The 20,899-nt window shown below is 47.9% G+C and overlaps 6 protein-coding genes across 6 annotated transcripts; 3 read left to right on the forward strand and 3 right to left on the reverse strand.

Annotated features, from left to right (window-relative positions):
- Positions 1 to 697: 697 nt before the first annotated feature.
- F5B22DRAFT_632999 (uncharacterized protein) lies at positions 698 to 4,180 on the forward strand (the record flags this gene model as incomplete). Its single annotated transcript, XM_047976774.1, has 6 exons — positions 698 to 803; positions 837 to 1,754; positions 1,806 to 3,422; positions 3,459 to 3,650; positions 3,687 to 3,796; positions 3,896 to 4,180. The coding sequence occupies 6 exons, from the start codon at positions 698 to 700 to the stop codon at positions 4,178 to 4,180; spliced, it is 3,228 nt and encodes a 1,075-aa protein (XP_047835893.1).
- A 558-nt stretch (positions 4,181 to 4,738) lies between these two features.
- Positions 4,739 to 7,444, reverse strand: F5B22DRAFT_641677 (uncharacterized protein; the record flags this gene model as incomplete). Its single annotated transcript, XM_047978020.1, has 2 exons — positions 4,739 to 7,326; positions 7,414 to 7,444. The coding sequence occupies 2 exons, from the start codon at positions 7,442 to 7,444 to the stop codon at positions 4,739 to 4,741; spliced, it is 2,619 nt and encodes an 872-aa protein (XP_047835894.1).
- Positions 7,445 to 10,468: 3,024 nt separating this feature from the next.
- On the forward strand, positions 10,469 to 11,123 carry F5B22DRAFT_641678 (uncharacterized protein; the record flags this gene model as incomplete). Its single annotated transcript, XM_047978021.1, has 3 exons — positions 10,469 to 10,721; positions 10,801 to 10,929; positions 10,996 to 11,123. 3 exons carry the CDS (start codon positions 10,469 to 10,471, stop codon positions 11,121 to 11,123), a joined length of 510 nt encoding a protein of 169 aa, XP_047835895.1.
- Positions 11,124 to 12,144: 1,021 nt separating this feature from the next.
- Positions 12,145 to 14,286, reverse strand: F5B22DRAFT_655680 (uncharacterized protein). The gene is made up of 7 exons (XM_047979905.1): positions 13,943 to 14,286; positions 13,818 to 13,824; positions 13,653 to 13,758; positions 13,528 to 13,580; positions 12,905 to 13,465; positions 12,597 to 12,850; positions 12,145 to 12,541 (listed from the first exon to the last, which is right to left on the reverse strand). The coding sequence occupies exons 1-7, from the start codon at positions 14,005 to 14,007 to the stop codon at positions 12,313 to 12,315; spliced, it is 1,275 nt and encodes a 424-aa protein (XP_047835896.1). The 5' UTR covers positions 14,008 to 14,286; the 3' UTR covers positions 12,145 to 12,312.
- A 3,012-nt stretch (positions 14,287 to 17,298) lies between these two features.
- Positions 17,299 to 19,014, forward strand: F5B22DRAFT_164331 (uncharacterized protein). Its single transcript, XM_047969266.1, has 2 exons — positions 17,299 to 17,906; positions 17,965 to 19,014. The coding sequence occupies exons 1-2, from the start codon at positions 17,786 to 17,788 to the stop codon at positions 18,699 to 18,701; spliced, it is 858 nt and encodes a 285-aa protein (XP_047835897.1). The 5' UTR covers positions 17,299 to 17,785; the 3' UTR covers positions 18,702 to 19,014.
- Positions 18,992 to 20,846, reverse strand: F5B22DRAFT_164315 (Pkinase-domain-containing protein). Its single transcript, XM_047969265.1, has one exon. The coding sequence runs from the start codon at positions 20,726 to 20,728 to the stop codon at positions 19,328 to 19,330; it is 1,401 nt and encodes a 466-aa protein (XP_047835898.1). The 5' UTR covers positions 20,729 to 20,846; the 3' UTR covers positions 18,992 to 19,327.
- Between the last annotated feature and the right edge of the window lie 53 nt (positions 20,847 to 20,899).

The following is a 20,899-nucleotide window of genomic DNA, read 5'->3' on the forward strand; positions in this document are numbered from 1 at the left end:
GCGCGTTGTTTCTATAATCTCAGGTAATTAGAGGAGTGTACCTACATAGGAGGTACCTACATGTGTACATAGAGTACATCTGGTACTTGAAGGTATTGATATTAACGGAGAGAAGGAAAAATACCTACTCTGTGGATGATGATGAGATCATTGAGAAGCAGGTCGACGCTTTTGTAATTCTCAGGTCCCAGATACTTCAACATTGTCTTCTATATAATATTGTCGCCTCTGTCGAATTGAAGAGAGTCATTAACGCTGTCAAATGCCTAATCGCTTTGGACTGCGGTACAAGCGCCCCTTCGTCAATATGGCACTGAAAGACGACGATTGTCTTTTGCAGTGCCATGGATCTCGTCACTTGAATACATTTCAAGAAGTAGGTGTTGTAAGAGACGCAATGCTGGATGGTATCTTGCTCGCCGGTCACGGTAGACCATCCCGTCATTGGCCCCAGCCTGCCTATCGCATTCTTCGCTACAACGTGGGGGTGGCTTTGTTGCCTCGTCAGGCTGACTGACTATCTACCGTAGACGAAGCGTTTCTGCTCCCGAGAACATTTGTAACCGCCGCGTACAGCTGACCAGCAGAACTTCGAGCCATGAGTTCAAAACTTGAACCAACTGCAACGGTCAAACAAACAAGATCAGCTATTCGTAACGCTTCTAAATAGTATCATTCAGCTTTGTTTAGGTTTATTATGGATTCCGACGAATGGCAGGCAAATATCACATGTGTGCCTCAAAAGCGTCCTTTCGAACAAGATCCGGTTGAGTCGAAGCGAAGAAACCATGGTTCCGAACATCGTAATGGGGCTTCAAGGCCAACAAGGCGAACAGTGGATGACTATACTGTTGGCTGGATCTGTGCTCTTCCTATCGAGATGGCGGCGGCAAAGTGTATGCTGCAAGTCATCCACGGTAATCTGGAGAAGAGCCCCAGCGACAGCAACGCATATATCTTGGGCAGTCTTCACAGCCACAATGTAGTCATTGCCTGTTTACCAATGGCCGGGTACGGCACAAATAATGCCGCCATCGTGGCGAGCAATATGCGCCGGACGTTTCCCTTCATACGAATGTTCCTACTAGTCGGAATAGGTGGTGGTGTCCCAGATATTGAGCATGACGTACGACTTGGCGACGTAGTGATCAGCACAGGCGTAATCCAGTACGACATAGGCAAGACTATTCAGCAAGGCCTTTTCCAAGCAACCGGTGTTATTCGTCGGCCCATGCCAACCCTCATGACTGTCGTTTCGGCATTACGAGCACGACATGAATCAGAGCCCTCCCAGATTCCCGATATTCTTTCTGATATGCGAAGACGTTACCCCACTATGAGAGAATACACCGATCTCGAGCGACTCCAGGATTTATTGTTCGATAGTGCCTATGACCATGCCGAGTCGAGTGAAAATTGTAATGACTGTGATAGATTAAGATTGAAGCACCGGCCTATGCGAAATGATCAGCACCCACAAATCCATTACGGAATCATTGCCTCTGGAAACCAAGTCATGAAGCATGCTAGGACAAGGGACCGATTGGCGCAAGAGTACAAGGCTATTTGTTTTGAAATGGAGCCGGCCGGCCTAATGGAGAGCTTTCAGTGTTTAGTTATCCGTGGAGTCTGCGACTACTCAGATTCTCATAAGAGCAAAGAGTGGCAGAAATATGCATCAGCTACAGCAGCAGCGTACACGAACGAGCTTCTATCAGTTATACCTACGACGGGAATTGAATCAAGTTCGAGTAGTACGTGTTTCTAACAGTCAATGAATTTAGGCTTCGTTGACACATCGATAGGAGAAGTGATTCAAGACAGGCGACGGCTTCTGATGGATTCACTGTCGTTTTCAAAAATTGATGCTCGACATTCCAACATCAAGCCTGCTCATGGCAAGACATGCGCATGGCTGCTCAGTCATCCCGATTATATAGGATGGCTAGCTCCCACTGAATACCCTCAGCATCATGGGCTTCTTTGGATTCATGGAAAACCTGGCGCTGGAAAGTCAACTTTAATGAAGTATATTTACACGCGTGCACAAGAGAACGCAGGTATCACTCTCTCTTTCTTCTTCAATGCAAGAGGAGATGCTTTAGAGAAATCGACAGAAGGAATGTACCGATCATTACTACTTCAACTTCTCGAAAAACTGCCAGACCTCCAAGAAGTGCTCGATCAGGCTGGCTACCATTGTTCAAGCTATAATAGCAATGTCCCATGGCGGATTGATTCCCTCCAAAGCCTCTTTTCTGCTGCTATCGCTAAGATTGGGAGACAACGAGTAACATGCTTCATTGACGCTCTTGATGAATGTAGTGAGTCTCAGGTTCGGGATATGGTTGAATATCTTGAGCAGCTTGGGCAGTATGCCCTTGAATCTGGAAAGCAGCTTTACATATGTTTTTCGAGTCGTCACTACCCCACAATCTGCATACAGCACGGACGCTCGTTGACATTGGAAGACCAGAATGGACATAGTCTAGATCTAGAAAAGTATGTTCGAAACAAGCTTAAGGCTGGGAAAGGAAAAGACGTCGAGCCCATCAGGGCTGAGCTTCTTCAAAAGTCTGCTGGCGTTTTTATGTGGGTTGTTTTAGTTGTCGACATCCTGAACGAAGAATTCGAACGAGGTCGTATTTTTGCAGTACGGAAACGACTACGAGAAACACCCGCTGAACTGAGTGCATTGTTCAAGAACATCTTGCGACGAGACAACAAGAATATGGCGGATCTTTTGCTTTGTATTCAATGGATACTCTATGCGAAATGCCCATTAAAACCCGAAGAATTTTACTTTGCAGTAGTAGCCGGGCTGGATCCGGAGCCGCAAAACTTAAGTGAATGGGATCCTCAATACATCACAACAGATGATATAAAACGATTTGTTTCAAGTTCATCAAAAGGGCTCGCCGAAGTCACTAAGCCCAGAGCTGGAACCGTTCAATTCATCCACGAGTCTGTACGGGATTTTCTCCTGAAAGACGGAGGCATTCGTGACTTGTGGCCTGACCTGGAGAGAGATTTCCAAAGTCGGAGTCATAATCAGCTGAAGGAATGTTGTTACACTTTCATGAAAACAGATATATCTGTTCACGTTTCGTTTGATCGCATGAAAACATATGTATCTAAATACGATCAACGGCTCCCAAAAGCATCTTCCGATGAAGCAAAAGCTTTGCGACAGCGGCTATCAGAAAAGTTTCCTTTCCTCCAATATGCGACCCACAACGTACTTTACCATGCCAACGCTGCTGCGATAGATTTACCTCAAGAAAAGTTTCTGAAGACTTTTGACCTTGAAAGCTGGATTTACCTGAATAACGTGATCGAAAACTTCGAAATTCGTCGTCACACTCCATCTGCAAGTCTGCCATACATTCTTGCCGAGAACAACTTTGCCAGTCTCATAAACAGTATGTTTCGCTATGACTCGAGAATCTCTTTTCAAGGAGAGCGGTACGCATCTCCCCTGTTCGCTGCCATAGTGAACGGACATCAGGAGGCAATAGTGGCTCTCTTACAGTTGGGGGAAACGGCGCTCGTTGAAAATGGACTTAGGGAATTTAAATCATCTAGATACGGGCAGAATTTCAAACTCAGCAAGGGACAAACACCATTGCACTGGGCTATGAAGGGAGGATGTCAAGCCATTATGCAACTGCTACTACTTGATCAAGGCACTGATATCGAGTCAGAGTATAACGATTCTCGCCCTCTAAGCCTAGCTGCTGAGCACAAACATACAGAGATTCTAAAGTTATTGCTAGATCGGGGTGCTAATACTGAGGTATGCAATGGGGCTGGTATAAGACCTCTTGGGCAGGCTGCCTTGCTTGGGCATACAGAGATGTTGCAGTTATTGCTAGATCGGGGTGCTAATATCGAGCCAGGCACTCTGTCATTCGCCATTTCGTGTGGACATACAAACGCCATACAGCTATTGTTGGATCGTGGTGCTGATATTGAGTCAAAAGATAGATTTGGCTTCACACCACTATTCTGGGCTGTTATACAAAGACGTCTAGAGATCGTGAAGCTGTTATTGCATAGGGGTGCTAATTTCAGGGCTATGGACAATGCTGGCGACACCCCAATGTCACTCGCTATGCGCTATAAGCATGAAGAGATGGTACGGGTATTATCGGCGTTCGAGAACGGTCAAGAAAATTAACGTACCTCAAACATCATCTACATACTTCAGGTTAGGTTAGATCACTTAGTCAACCCCGTGCTCACCAGGCCCTGCTCAGATAGCAACCTCTATCACTACGTTCGTTCAACCCCGTGCTCACCAGGCCCTGCTCAAGATATGTTTGAAGTTAACGCAAGTAGGCGCAGACGATCCTTGGGGACTTCTGGCTATGCTCTGGCTAGAAGCAGCATGGCTATCGCGAAAATCACAGGTTAACACGACATGATAAACCCTGTCTATTTGTGAGATAGACTGGATCTTAGCCAAGATCACCATAGGGACACGAGACAAGAACAATTGGCTTTCAATGGCACGGCTTCACATGTACTTGTCAATGAGTGATTTTATTACATATATAAATATTCATTCTCCTTCAGCCACAGGGTGTATACTAATTAAGTTATGTGATGAATTAAACGCGCTAAGCGAAATCCACATTCCTCACCGTTCGCTAGTGGTAGACCATGATAGCTAATTCATAATACAATAGACGGAGTTCTTGCTATCCTCCCTCGTCCAGATATCTCGACCCATCTTTCAGCCCTTCGCATTGTTTGAAGCGTTCTCTAAAAAACCTAGCAAAAAGTTCCGATCTGCGGACGAAAGAGGCGTCGCACTATTACGCCTTGACCGCTGCGAAGCAAATGACGTCAGCCGTGAACGAGGCATCGGTCCAGGACCAGTAGCCATCTGTTCAGATCCTACCGCATCCTTAGTCATGCCCTGTTCAATTTCTGGCGCCGGTGGCTTTCCTAATATGGACAACAATGTGTTTTTGTGCTCCACTGTCGAATTTTGCCGGGGCTTGATCATGCCAGGCGTAGGAAGCGTAGAGGCAGATGGAGAGCCCCGAACTTGTGATAGAGGATTGGTGGCGCCACCCTGACTCCCGCCAAACGGGTAAGACGGTATAGCATGTGTCTGGACCTGGCTAGCTGCTTGCTTTGGAGACTGAACACGCGTATTTAGGTAACTCTGGTAAGGTGACATGTGGCGCCGAGGCGACATTTTGCCTCGCGATGACGCTGGACTCGGATGAGAACGCGTCGGTGGGTTGATAGTAACCTCATTGGAATTTCGTGTAGGTAACGCTGGACTCTGAGCTGATGTACGGCTAGGACCACGGCGCAGTATAGAATGTGCACCGTAAGGTAAATTGAGCTCAGGATTGAACTGAATAGGTTGTCCGTTCCCCCTAGCGGCAGTTTTTAGAACATCAGCAGTAGACGGGCCGTGTCTTGTGCGCTGTTGAATTGGCGAATCGGCCTTGTCGACCCGAGGGACGGCCGTTGATAATGACGCGCCTTGGCCGTCGCCCTGTTGAGGGACGGCAGGCAACCCGGTTTTTAGCAAGCCTAACAACGAGACACGGTGCTGGTCTGTTGGTGCAATGGGACGGTGGTTACCACGCGAAAAGGGGGCTGGTGCGTTCATAGTGGCTGCAGGATATGGAGCCGACGGTATGGCTGTGCCGCCGTACTGGCCACGGAATGCGGCCTCAGGAGTGTGTGTTGGTTGTACCCGGCGCTGGCTCTCTCCAAGGGAGGGCAAGTTACTGGTCAAAGACGGAGGGTATGAAGTGGCGACCGGCGCTCCTGAAGCCGGAAGACTATCCCCTTTTAATACGTTTAGTAAGTTGACAGAATGTGCACCTAATTGAGGCCCGTGCTTTGCACGCTCGTCCATGCCTCTATGTTGTTGAGGCTGAAGTTGGGCACCACCAGCTACTGAGTGCAGACCCTGAGGTAGGCCATGAGAAGCGGGCTGATTGGCACTACCTATAACATTTGGTGATGAGGCCAGTTCGCGTAGATCACGTAGAAGCATCTCCTTTTGGACCTGGGGAGGTAGAGGTTGCGGATGCAATAGCTGGACAGGTGGATTTTCTGGTTTCCGTATCAGTTGGGGGATTTCATTCGTGATATAGACTTGCGGTCGCGGTCTAAGGGGATATTGTTGCTGGACAGACGGGCCAGTATGCGCGTTGATAGGGAATGATGATGGTGCCGAGGAATTGGATCCAGAAAATACATGAGCCTGCCCATGATGATGCATTGTCGATGAGTGAAGCATGTTTGTGATTTCTTCACCATAGGGTTCATGGAGTTGGCTTTGTCCTGGTCTGGATCCCGTATTGACCGTCTTAGGTTGTAGAATAGACAGTAACGCCTGTCCGGCCGGCTGGTTTGGAGTCTGAGATGGGAGCTGGAGGCCTTGAGTGGGGGGTTTGATCTGAAGGAGCCGCTGTAACTCTCTAGTTGCGCTATCGATATTTTCTGGATGTGAGCTGGAAGGTGGTGGTGGCGGCTCGTGCAATATGTTATCATCTATGAGGTTTTCTTCATACAAAGCTTGTGGATGAAGATGTCCAGTATAAGCTGGGGCGCTCTGCTCGTCCAGCTTCTTCTGCTTCAAAACCCATTGTCTTAGTTGCACCATAAAGGGCGCAACCATATAGAACCTATCTTGCGAAGACGTCCCTGGACCTTGATTCTTTGCAGCGCCTTTCTTTTTCCTATATGCAGGCAGATCGGAAAGCTTATACCATTTAATATCGCCTATCTCTTTCCTTGTTCTCGTTTCGAAAACGGTGTCCTCTGGAATACCACGGAAGACGTACAGCCGCACTTGTTGGTCATGCATAGTGACCTCGAGGGGATGGACAGGTGAGTTCTTCTCCATCAAGCCAGCTGCGCGGATATCATAGCCTGTCTCCTCGTAGACCTCTCGAATTGCGCAATCGACATCATCTTCATCTTTGTTGATCTTCCCTCGAGGGAAACTCCAGCTCGCCCCCTTCTTGTACCCTCTAACAAGCACTGCGGCGTCCATGGCATCATTGAGCATGATGGCCCCTCGGACGGGGACTCTGGTCTTATACTGCATGAACTCATCGAACGCCTTAAGGTGAATGTCGGCGGAGAAGGACGCCAGAAGCGGGCAGTGCTGGAACATCTTCAGACTGAACGTCCTCAATGACATGGATGGTAAGGTGGGATCTAAGGGCCGGATGAAGTCTTCGTAGAACCATTGCGCCTCTTCAATTTGGAAGCAGATGCGCGCCACTGATGAGAGGTCCTCTCGGGGGAGGTTTATGATGAATCGGACGCAGAGATCGTCCAGCCCTAGGAGAGTTTGTCAGATATATCAGGTCGAAATGAACGGTGGCGGCCATGGAGCGCGTGACGGAGTGACTGGCTACAGTAACATACAATCTTCTAGAGACATTTTTTCTTGCGCCATCTTGACCTCTACAGACTTGCATGACCAAATCTATGTAGCTATAGAGGAGAGGGACCAATGAATAAAGGACGGGTCCTGTGGTTTGATATCGTCACGGATATTTTTGGGAGAATCGGGAACCAGCGGGGTGGGTGCCGATTGCGCTCAACGGCGATTGTTCGGGGTAAGAGGTGTGGATGGCGTAGGTAGATGGCGTTAACAGCCTGCTTGCGACAGTGAGCACGACGCCGGGATGGAAAGGACAGAGAAAGGAGATGAGGAGATATATTGTGTGCGTGGCGCAAGGATAGCGAACGAAGAACGAGGTGACGGACCGTGGTACTGAGCCGGTGGACTACGTGGACATAGAATACCTACACCCAACGTGGTTGGCGATGCCCAAAGCCGTCAGCCAGTCAGTCACGTCGTGGCGTGGCAGCTCGGTCTACCTACCGCTAGGTACCTATTGTGGGCTACCTAATGCAACCTGGAAGTGAGGAGGTAGGAGGGAAGTAAGTACCAGTACGTACTGTTAGGTGGGGACCTCCATACAGGATGTACCTGGCAGTACCTGACAGCACTACCGGTGCTACTGTGGCGTTATGTGGTCCGGGTACCTAGGTAGGTAGCGAGCCGATAGCGAGCCGATAGCCTTACCTAATCTCTTGGGGCTGATATGTACACCTACTGAATAGACAATGACTGGACAATGACAGGACTACCAGGTAAGTAGACGTGTGTTGGCTTCGGTCATGTGCTCCTGTAATACTCACCTGTCTTTGATCCCGTCAGGTGACTGAGCAACAGGATAGGATATATGCATATTATGAATGAAGACAGACATAGACGGCGTTGTCCACTTCGTCGAACTGCCCACCTAATACCTACATAGTAGGTAGTTTCAAAGAACTTCATTTCTAGTACAGCCAACCCTCGGACATATTCAGAGGAAGCTTCTCCCCCTACCTATTGATTGTATTGAATAGTAGAGCTTGTTATATTCATTCACCTAATAGCCCGCCCGAATCGATTGGGGCTACGGTTAGTGGCGTGCATCCGTGCTAGCGATTTTTCGTTTTATATGTATTTCACCGAGCATCATATCATATGACCATGGCGTGTACAAACATCTGGCACCTACGACTCTGAAGCCTGGCAACTGGTGATGACTTTCCATGTAGGCAATCGAGCAAGTATGAGCGAGTTGGATACGATAACAAGCAGGGCAGAGAGCGCTTTCTGTAAAGCGAGCGCCGCGATGGTATTCAAGTAAACTTCCAAGATGCGTCATTGCACCGGGTAGCCTCAACTTCAGCAGCTACGATATCCGTCCCAAGGCGGTTTAGGCGTAGAACAACTCGCTGCTGTTCGTCTCCGAGGCTATATCTATACAATATACAAGACCGATCAACTTATAACTCCCCTCTAGCTATATTTTAGCACAATAGTTAGGTCTCTACATCATGATAGCATCATCGAACACCAGGAGTCACTCCCGGTATGAGGTTAACAGTAAGACTCTTATTACTACGCGAAGTCTAGAAGGTCAAACCTCAGTTTCAATGAGTGAGGGCACTCAAGCTCCTTCTGGCTACCTATATACACTTGATCTGTGAAGCCACTGCTTTGCAATTCGGTATACCTCCTAACGTTCAGAATGCGTATCGGTAGATATCTTAAAATCATCAGAAGGGCTTGCTTCTTTTGAAAATGTCGAGGCTCACTTACTTTCTGTGAGGCCCATGCCTGAGGACAAGAAGCCTCTGGTGCCTCCATCATCTTTATCCACTTCTTCTCCCTCTCCTCTTAGTCCCCATCCCCGCTGCTTTCTTGGCCCCCAGCCACTTGTCTCCTCTCTCAGTTTTTCGCAATGATTTCTGTTGTTGGATCTCCTCGCTTCTTTGGTGCTCGTTGTCATCTTCAACCATCTAGGAGTGGACTGGCTAGCCTATCTCTTGTAATATCTCGTAACAAATTACAACAGCACTCCCCAATCTTAGCTCAAGTTATTGTCTACGGTACCTCACTTTTAAGGTCATACTCCCATAACTGATCAAGTTTCTTATTTACTTTCTCATTCATCAATGCGAGCTGGATACAGTTACCTGCGTTAATGCATTCCCCTTCGATACAACTTACCCAACACCCCTACCTTGTGGTTCCGCCGGTCATCTAGTCAGTGAATATCTTGCTACTAAGTATTGACAAATAACGGATGAGTTTCACATCAGCAGACTGCTGCGAACGGCAAGGGCCTAGCTCACAAGAGAATTCTAAAACTTCTATGTAGCAATAATATAGGTACAGGATTCCTGACCGCATCTATTGACGGAGCCGGACGGTGAGGTTACACTTGTCCTAAGAAAGCCTTACTCGAATTTCGTTAACAACCTATCGTGCGATCACGATGACAGCACTGGAAGCTATTTTCTACAGCGAGGAACCTTCAGTGGAAGTGTCAAAAGACAAGGCTAAATATCCGAGCGGCACAGCATTCAACATGCCCACTTCACTTGGCCAAGACAATTGTAGTATTATGCGTAAATTACGACCTGCTTCTTTGTGACTAAGTCACCCATCCCTCGGTTCGATTGAACTTCGTATTTTTTAGTTTAAAACGGATTCAAATAGTACATTGCGGATTATATTAGTAACTTTTGGACTTGGCGCCCCGGTACTAGTGCTGCACTAGCCCTTCTCGCTTGCTTACGTATGGACCACACGATACCTATCCTTGCAGTTGTCGAAGTCCCTGCCATTTGGACGTCAGTTTTCCAGGTTACAGTAGTTAGTCTAGGGTTCGAAGTTCGCGGAATGTTGTATGAGAGAGCATAACAGGAGGGCCGATGGTATAAAAATAGATGTAGTGGCTTGATGAAGAGGCAGCAATAATCGAGAAGAATTATTATATAAACTGATCGAGTTATGCTCTTCGCTGATTTCATACTTTCGCTGTACTCTACCTCAATAACTACTACAGTTGCAGCTCTTCCAGGTCTTCTTTCGAATTATATTATCAAACTACCACAAGCTACCTCGCTCATCATGCGTGTATCTATGTCCGCTTTGTCTTTCGCGGCTGTCGCGGCTGCTATTGACCTCCCAAACTATCCTCCAGACGGAAACGTTGCTCTTACGGTAGGGGCTGGCTCAAGCCTCGAGGGATACAAACTCGCTGGATTTTTGAGCGAGGGGAAGGGTTTCCCGGAACTCGTGCCTGCAACTGAGGCCAAACCAGACACATGGTATCTACACTTCTGGAACCTTGTCCACACCGGTTGGTACGCGATTACTATGAGTATGTTACCGGCTGCATTTGAAACTAGAGTTGCTATGAGCTTCGACTCTTCATGAAACTTACATCGAATATTTGGTAGACATTGATGGCACGACCTATCAACTTGAAAGAAACCCAAACGATTTTGAGTTAACTCCCCAGACGGAATACTCCTCCGGCGACGATCTTTGGCAACCCAGATTAGACTCTCCTGTTTTCCCTTGGTGGGGTAAGTAGTAGCCGTCCCTGGTTGCCTATTAACGATGTTGAATAACGGTCGCTAACTACCCGACAGGTAGTGAAACGGCGTTTCCCTTTGGCTGCACCCGAGATGATGGGCACATTCAGCTTTCCATTCACGAGGCAGACGACGTCCCTGCGAACTGCGAACAGATCCAGTTGGAGTACCACCTACTTGCCTAGATAGCTTGAGGTTGTTGCAGCCTCAGTGTTGAATTGTACATCTAAACTTGGGCGGCATGCTAGCGGCATTACTAAGACTGTATATACAATTTCGGCACACGGGAAGAACACTACACGCTATGCCTCTTGTCAAGTAGAATATTTATACACTTAATGACTGTTACACGCGTACAAACTGTACTAGCTGAATATGCAGTTTGCCTTGCGCTTCGGCCGTACGAAAGGCCATTGCAGGCCGTTCATGATCATTCAGAGACATGCAGGCAATATTGGAAAGTGAGGTTATACAGACTTCGCTTCTTGAAACAGACCCTAGAGACCCAGGCGATCCGGGCTAGCAGACCAGTTGTATATAGAGTAGAACCAAGCCACCAACAGCCGAGAAGGAGTTGATTGGTCAAGAACTCATGCAGCCCTAGTTGTTCATTATAATCTGAATTGCCTAGATTCCAAGCTCAGTATTGCTGCCCTTGTTATATCAGTTTAGAACCCATAAAAATCTCGGTTCGGTAAAATCAAGCAGTTGGATATTTACAGTGTCGACGGTGGTCAGAAAATAAAAAGAATAATAACGGCTGATACATTCACCTAACAATAAAATATCCAGTAATGATGCTATCATTGTACGTGTAATTCGTGACCAGGTTACATGCATTTGGATGAGAGGTTGCCAAGTGTTGAGAGCCGCTTCTAATTTTAGTGTAATGCGGGGATGGTATCCACTGTAGTGGACGTAACCACGAAATCGGGTCTGGAGTGGGCCGGCAGCTTACACAAGGGCTATCTACTACGTACCTATACCTCCTCACACATTCAATTCCTTATTGGACTCATAAGTTGGTGTGGCCAAATATTGATGCTACCCAGGGTGTGTAAGACGATTTGTATGGATATAAGCAGCCGTCAGTAGCACGCCCCATGCCGCATAAAGACCAAATAGCTAGCACAAGCGTGATCAGAACTCAAAGCATCGAGAACTCTTCATTTTAGGGCAACTATCTTGTAATGGGGTATACCTAACTCCGATACTCCCTATATTTACGATCCTATCATCAAGATCCTGTAGATCATTCCACAGGGGCTACTTCTCACTGCTGAGCATTTGACATTACCTACTGAGGCGGTAGTGTAACATGGGAAGACTGACTTCCGCCCCACCTCCTAAATCTTTATGTCCAGCGGTGCTTGTTCATGCGGCGACATCAACAGTGTTTGGCATCTCAGATGACGTGTCGAACTTATCGTCACTTTCATTATTATCGTCGTCGTCGATGCGAAGCATCGCAAATCGGTTCCCCGCGCCCGCTACCGGCGACTTTACCAAAGGATACTGCGGCTTAATCTCCGCCTTTTGAACGGGCTCAAAGGGTTGATCACACTCGTCGATATCCCACTCGATCTTGGATCCCTTGTATTTTCTGACGGCACCTGTTAGATTTGTATATTACTACTTGTCATTTGGGAACAACTTACGCGCGGCTCATCATACATGTCCTTGCGAACATGGCATTGTGTACAGAATTGGTCTTTATGAAACAGCTGCCTCCTACAAACTCAACCTTGACCACAATTAGATTGTGTATATGCTCTAGGTCTTCGCGGACGCTGTCCTCGGTATGGTGGGCACCACAGCGTCGAATTATCAGATTTCGGGTAGCGCCAGTAGCGACCTTGTTCGCGACGTGCCCAGGAAGAATGAAGTGACGGTCGGCCCATTTGACGAAAACCTGACGCATCATTAGTGACCCAGATATAGCAGCAACAGTGTTCATTGCACATACTCTCTTGTTCTTTATGTAGACGTCATTTCTTCTCGCGTGATCATAGAACCGAACTGCATCCTCCTCCCGTACAAACGATACAGACGCAGTGTGCTCAGCACTTCTGAGGAATACATCTAGCAGCCGACCACAACGCACTACACTCGTCACATCTCCCAGGGTAGTATATGTTGGCAGTCCATAAAACGCAATCGTTCGTTTGCACATACGAGGGTAAACGGGCTTGTGAATCTGATGTAGTGCGTCGACATGCGCATCCGTCGGTCCGTCGGCGGAATAGGAAGGAGTCAAAGTGCCACCTAGCTGTTCGTGACTATTCCAGTCATGACTCTCTTCCAATGTAGCGGGCCTGGATCCACTATTGAAGTACGAAACGTTTCCAGAAGCGTAATTCGTGATAGAGCTATATGGGGTATACGATGACCCTCGTAAGGCTGATGCTGGGCACAAAGCATCTTCAGGACTTGTGTTTAGATCATCGCTCTGGTTATGGTTGTAATGCGGCGTGATCATTACATAGGATTCAGTTTCGTTACCACCAGTAGCATCTTGGACGAGAGTCTGGCGATTATCAACGGAGCTGAAGAAGTAGGTGGGTTCATTTGGCTATAATATGCACTTACGGCAATATTTTGCTCTGTGACACCAGCTCCCAAGAGACTTCTTTTTAGGTTCGCTAGGACACACTTAGCTGGCGTCTAATAGGAAATACTTTATGTTGCAGTCGCCAGGTTGATTCGAAGCTCACCGAATTGGCGGGAAAGTAAGACCAGACTATCGTATTCTTTCTTGGGTACAGGCACTACGGTCTCATCGTCGCAAACAAATTGTGTTGCGCTTGTGCCATGATTCTTCTAGTGGCAAGTCACCTAGTTAGAGTAGACGCAGATTGTCGCCCCAATGGGTAACGCACATTGGCTCTAGATAGTAATAGAGGATTAGGTTTCGGGCCATGCAACACAGGTAGAGCAGCATCATGAGACTCAGCACTCAGCTGGACTACTTGGGCATGAAAACTTGGGAGAAATTCAGACTCACCTCCGTAAGAGGGTATCGAAATAGGTCCGGTCAATTGTGACAGGATCTGCGATTGAAGACGACATGTTGGGATTGAAGAAGAACCGGTCTTCTCGTTTTTCCCAAGACAAATTGGAGAAAGAAAGAAAAAAAGGCAACGTGGGGAGACAAATCGAATGTGGGAGGATGGATAGGAAATAATATCTTGAATCACTACCTAGGTAAGGGGGGTTGATTTCGTTAGGTGTTGGGAAGGGGGGTCGAAGTACAGGAGTGGCAGGGGATCTTCAGGATCTCGGCAGGCACTGTAGCAGCAAGAAAGAGACACACGGCAGCCGTGGGGTGGCATCCCCTACATATGTAAGTACCTACTTACTTATTCAAGGTTAACATGTAGTACTGGAAGGTGCAGGTAGATAGAGCTCTAGGTACCTGCAGTTGATGCATCTATTGTAATCATACATTCCCGTCGTACATGTACCTACCTAAGTACCTACATTAACTGTTGGTTGCAAGATCCTAACTTTTAGTAAGGCGTCTGGGTAGGTACATCTTTCCGTATTGTCTGAAACTGTCTTCCCTGTACAGGTAAGAGCCTGAAATCTAGTGAGCAGCGCTGTACGAAGGTGCCACCTTGGGATACGGAACACATATGTAGTCGACACGTTCATGTGAGTTCGGGTGATATATGTAAGTACATTTTCCAGTTTGGTAATAGTACCTAAGTATCGTGAAGGCCTGTAGTTCTAATTGATGCTGCTAGGGAAGTACATATAATAGATGTACTAGGTACTTATTGACTACCTCACCTCTGGGTCACTTTTAGTAGGTACACTACTACCTACAGTACATAGTTGCTCTAGAGATTAGGTAGGTACGTTAGATGCGTGTACTCTGCTACTCCCGGACCATACCTAGGTACGTAGTAATGGAGCTACTGTAAAGCAAAGCATCGTGACCCCGCATGCTAAGTTAGTTTGACATATTGGCCAAGGCACCCTCCCATCGAAATATCTACAGCTACCTACATCTAAGTATGCAACAGTTCATGAAGCTGGAGGTAGGTAGGTACACAGGTGTGGTTAGAAGATACCATTTGCGGAGGGGCAAAATCCGCGTATGTGTACTTTATCTCCTGGCCTACTGACTACCTAAGGCACTGAAGAGCAGGCAGGATGGTTACCTATCAAGCCAACCTGACATTAGGTACCTATGTAAGTATGTAGGTACCTAATCTACCTACCTACCTGTACGTACAGGTAACATGTGTACTACATACCTGTAAGAAGTATCAGGAGGTTTACATAGGTAGGCGCTTCTGATTTCAGGTTCTTTCTGGCTCTTGCGTCAATTGGACAAAAAGATACCGCAATCCAACTCCGTCCTCCAATGGCTCATAAGAGGGTTTGTACAAGCAACCAACATGTCAGCCTCGATGCACACTATCAACATCATGTGCACTGCGTTTGCAAATCACACAGCAAACAGCCCCCCTCATTGTGAGGTATGCCTGCAGCTTTATACCAACACCACCCTCCAATAACAAGAGGTATCATCATGCGAGGAAACTAGGTCGATAAGTATATACCAACAGATGTACTACGTACTCTAAGACGACTAGATTCACTCCATACTCCTCGGGTGGTTGCCTAGGTAGGTCCTTGTCAATAAGAGACAGGTACATGGTGTGCTGTTGTTCGTTTTGCTCTTGTTTAGCTATGAAGGGGATTAAGGGCATATCTACAACAAATGAAGCGTAGCTAACTATCTGAGCATAGTGCCTCTAGCAATCAGACAGGTCGCAATATTGGACGTCATTTATAAAGTAAGCACCTAGATGCCCGACTAACCCAATTGTTGGTTGGGGTCGCATTCTGCTAGATACTAGTTACGGCGTAGGTAATTGAAGAGAGCGCACCAACCATCAGTCACTCATGACCATCTCTAAAAAAGCACATCGGATAGACTCCTTCTTTGTGCAGTTGATGGCTTGTGATATCAATCGAGACAATGATTACGTGGCTTTATTGGTTTGCTTCTGCCATACAGCCTGTACCTAGGTGAGTTATCAAATACCTGTATGCTTAGGTCCTTTGCTGTGTAGACATGTCACTTACGGATTTTCTCTTCCACTAAGCGACTGATGCTGATTTTCAATTATCAACTCCACTAGTTCGATGGGATTCATGAATTCAACCCGGTTTGTACATAATATCCATCAATCCCTTGGGCATCAAAGGACGATGGTGGGCCTGATGACAGGTAGCCGTTTCTAATGACAAGTTCTTGATCGATTGATAGTGGTTGAATGTTTCGGGCATGGTAATCTGAGAGCCATGGCTGTGGATTCTGGGATGTCTCACCCCAACTCTTGGATGTTCAAAACATAGATGGTTGTCACAGGTTGTTGCAACTTCAGGGTTTAGACTTTGGGTTTGAAGTGAGAGGATAGATGTGACCGTATTGCACAGTAGATGGTCATGATGGATGGATAGGGGTTGGACGGCGGCTTTGAACAAGCATTCCTACACCGAAGGTCCTATTTTTGGTGCTGAGCAAAACACGTCTACATACATACACGCCACACTCGGCGAACTTCCCACAACAACGTAAGCTAGCTCTGCTGCTAAGATTTGGTGGGTGGGTGGAACTTCACGGGAATACGATCTGGACTCCATTTTAGCACACCATTACTGGATTGATTGACGGAGTTATTGGCTGAGTGAGTGACTGTAGGCTTCCTCCGTACGTGCCACAGCATGGAAAACGATAGTAGCAAAAGCTTGGGTACACGCAGGTAGAAATAAGCTTGTTCGCAGAGGGTACGGTGTGTCGCCAACGTCACGGGTAGATAATCCCGCCCCATCCCTCCCGCCTCTCCCGTCTCCATGATTTGTTATATGAAAATGCCTCTGTGTTTCGAACTTGGGGCAAGAAGTAATTGACTGATTTATGGGACTGACTGTTGGTAGCTGTCCTTGTTTTTATCTTGCATTTTTCCATCCATTCCCGGAACTGAGGACCCAGCCAAGGGGGAATTACTTGGTGCGGGCCGCAGGGGGGTGCCTTGTTTGGGCTTGTTCCTTTTTTTTTTTTTTTTTTTTTTGTTATTGTTATTTTTCCCTCCAGACCTTAGCCTAGGTACATCCATCTACTACTAATACGCACCTAGTAACATGTACCTACTTCTTACTTCGTACCTTAGCGCTCCGCCACTGCCACTGCCACTGCTAGGCCAACTGCTTGAGATGATCTCCCATTCATGGATTGCTACTAGGTAAGTACCTAAGTACCTCCCTAGGTACTATGTAGATTGATTATGCCCGCCAAACCCTTCTGGGCCTGATGCTCGTGTTCGCTCGGCCAATCCAGTCTCACGTTGGCCACGCTCTCTTCCCGCCTGGCTCCGGACTTCATCTTGTCTCTGCTGTTCTTTCCCGTCACCCTCTTTCTCGACCATATTCATGAATTGACGATTCCAGACGTCTTCCATCATCTGTAGTAGTCCCTTCTCTCGTAACACTACCGTCGCTCGCTTTGGACAAAATCTATCATCATTCGCTCGCATTTTTGCATTAATCTCGCCCGGCTCTTTGGCGAACTCTGAACTACTGTCGTTTTAATACTGCATTTGACTTTTGTTTTCTTCCCTGGCGTGCACCCGCAGCAACATCGTCTCGAGAAGGGGGCCCGACCACCCAACGACCGACCTGACCAGCCGTGACATCCAACGGCTTCCTTTACCTCCGGGCCGTATCACGATTAATCATCTGGAATCGATCACATCCCATCTCCTTAGGTCAAGTCGATTAAGCCTCGTTTTTCATCCTCGCATCATCATATTTCATCTCTTCGACCACCAAGATGAGGAGCCCACAGCAATTCTTGACTATTGCCCTCGCCTTATCACCCCTCACAGCAGCATGGTCCCAGTGGCTGCCTGATCTAGACTCGTTAGTGGTACGACAGGATGATGGATCCTCCAGTAAGTGCAACTAAACTAGTACTTTCTCGCCTTGGATCAAATAATAACCTTTGTACAGCTCAGGAGAATCAACCTACAAAAACACCAGCACCAGAAAAGTCTGCTACCGACGATACAGCCAAAGAAACTGGCACTTCCAAGCCCAGCGACGAGGATGATGACAATAATGATGATGATGACTCTACCAGCAAGGTGACGAGGTCCGCTACTGGCACCAGTAAAACCACAAAAACATCAGCCCCAAAACACACGACGTTCAATGCGTTAGACCCACCTGGTGGTGTGGCCATGATCGACCCGCCAATAACAGCTGCTCAAACATTGTACCGCATCGATAACACGGATCCCATCACATGGAAATGGAACTATACATCCCTCCAGGGGAAGCCATCCGCTGTCGATGTTTTGATCTCATGCTCCAAGGCGACAGCAACGTGGACCTTAACACAGAACATGACCTTTGAGCCCACAGCTACCTTCACTTGGGACTCGAACGCGTTCCAGCAAAAACAGGTCGGAAGCCAGCTTCCTGTCGAGCAATATACGCTCCTTGTATACGACTCAGAGGGATCTTTCACTGACACGCCCGAGCCCGGATATCTCGCCCCATTTTCTGGCTTCCAGTTCGGTCTGTACACGCCTAAACCGTACAGCAATCTTACCGAATGGCGGTGCACCACTTGCAGCGCCGCAACCCCTCTCGAGCGCCAGGCCCTTGGCTTCGTTGTCACCATGAGCCTGGTCACCATCTTCAGTTTCACGTGGTACGTGACAGGAATTGCAGCACTGGTATAATCTTAACCAGATAAAGAAATGATCACTTTGGTCTACCAGTCTTAATCTAGATCAGAGTGTGTGCAATCCATCTCGTCCTAGGGACAACATTTAATAGCAACATCAGACTGGCAGATAAATAATCAATCGCATCGTGTCGTTGTCATCGTATACACATATATCACGTTAACTTAGTAATAATCATTTGCGGGGGAATCGGAGAAATGGAGCAATTCATATACTGGAACGAGGGACGGGCGTTTTTTATGCTGTTACTCTTTATAACTGTATCTATTTTGGACATTGAGGACACCTACCTAGTACTGACTGACGCAGTCAGCCATCAGCGGCTCTGAATCATGCACCATAATCTGAGGATATCTCTTTACTTAGGGGAAGCATGTACGAAAGATAAATAAGGGACGTCAATAGATATCTTAAATAATCGCAAGCAAAACGGCCTTTTCCTGGCATGACATATATAGCTTGTAATTGCGTTATACTCACACTTGAACACCAGGATTCGGTTCTTCGGGGACTTCAGTTCTACACACGAGATTGGTAAACGAAACCGAAGGACAGGTGACGCAAGTCGGGTGGAAGATGAGGTCGGTACAAGTACTATTTCTTCGTGGCTTTGGTATATCTCAAACCATACGTAATGCAAACCCGCCACCTCGCTCTTCCTTGTCTCTGCCGGCGAATATCCCGCTGAAATCCACGGTTCCCAGCGAGGCAACCTGTCCACGTCCCGGGGCGTTCGGTGTATCGTGGCGCCTCCTACGTTCTTGCCCAGCTTTGCTGGGGAACGTGGGGAACATGGCCTCGTGCTTAGGTTTGGGGTCCTGGCGGAAGTACTCATGCTGCAGCATCTCCTTCGCCGTGGGTCGAGCGTCCGGGTTCAGAGATAAGAGACCGGTCAACAGAGCACTGCCGGCGGCCGTTAGGAGCGGAAACCTGGCGCGGATGACAGCACCCGTGGCACCTGGGGGGTTCTTGGAGGGCAGACGAAGGGAATGTGCGTTGGGCAATCGCCGGAATCCGGGCCATGATTCTTCGGTCGGTATGCCGCAGAGCTCGAATATCATTGTCAACGTGTCTACCTCGTTCTTGCCGGGGAGCAATGCTTTCCGCGTCAGAATCTCGGCGAAGATACATCCTACACTCCACATGTCGATGGGTGCGCCGTATGTCTTTGTGCCGAGGAGAAGTTCTGGCGCTCGATACCATAGCGTCACGACTAATTGTGTTAATTTCGGGGCTGGATCGCCCACGTACCGTGCCATGCCAAAGTCGGCGATCTTGAGCTGGCCTCGGTTATTGAGTAATAAGTTGGAGGTCTTGAGGTCACGATGTAAAATCCACTGATCGTGTAAATAGGCCACGCCGCTTCCGAGCTGTAGTAATATAGTCTTAACTTCAGAGGCGAGGAATGGCTCCGGCATGTCCTCGAGGATGCTCTTGAGATCGTGTTCCAGAAATTCGAGAACAAGGAAGATGTTCTCTATCCGCGACGTGTCCTCGCCGATTACAACCTCCCGTAGCTTGACAATATTCTTGTGCGAGCAGTCCTTTAGGATCTGAATCTCTCGCAATCCTGTCTCTGGCAGGCCTGTTCGCATCGACTCATCCTTATCGAGCTTGAGTCGCTTGAGCGCTACCACGTCGCCTGTCTTGATCTCCCTAGCCCTTGCCACCCAGCCATATGACCCCTCCTCGATGTCATTGAGCTTGTCGTAGTTCTCAACGCTGCGCGAGGGCGCCCATCCCCCAGCATCGAAGCGAAGAAGATTTACGTCCTCGGTGTCCCCAGTCCCGCCATCTTCTCGTTCTGGTGTGAGTTTCCGCCTCTTTGCAGGCGGTCGGCGATCGCTTGATTCCTCATCCCGTTGCTTCTGCGCCTGTTCAGCCGCAGCGCGTTGCCTCTCCTGCTCTGCCTTGGCTGCCTTCTCGGCTTTCAGTCGCTTCTTCTCCTCTTTCTCTTTCTTGAGCTTTGCTTCCAGTGCTGCATCTTCCTCGGTGTTGGCCCAGCGGGATTTGCTCGCCATTTGTGTTGGAAATGGGATGTGGACGGCGATGATTAATTATGGTTATCGCGTGAACATTGCTAGGGTCTAGCTTCGGGGATGTTGGCGTCGCAAAAGTGGAAGAGAACTCGAAAGAGGGGCAGGTGATTCTGAATTATGTCGAATGGCGTATGGAGTGAATGAGAAATGGCT

Source organism: Xylaria bambusicola, assembly GCF_022495145.1.
Source record: "Xylaria bambusicola strain CBS 139988 unplaced genomic scaffold F5B22scaffold_2, whole genome shotgun sequence".
Taxonomy (NCBI): domain Eukaryota; kingdom Fungi; phylum Ascomycota; class Sordariomycetes; order Xylariales; family Xylariaceae; genus Xylaria; species Xylaria bambusicola.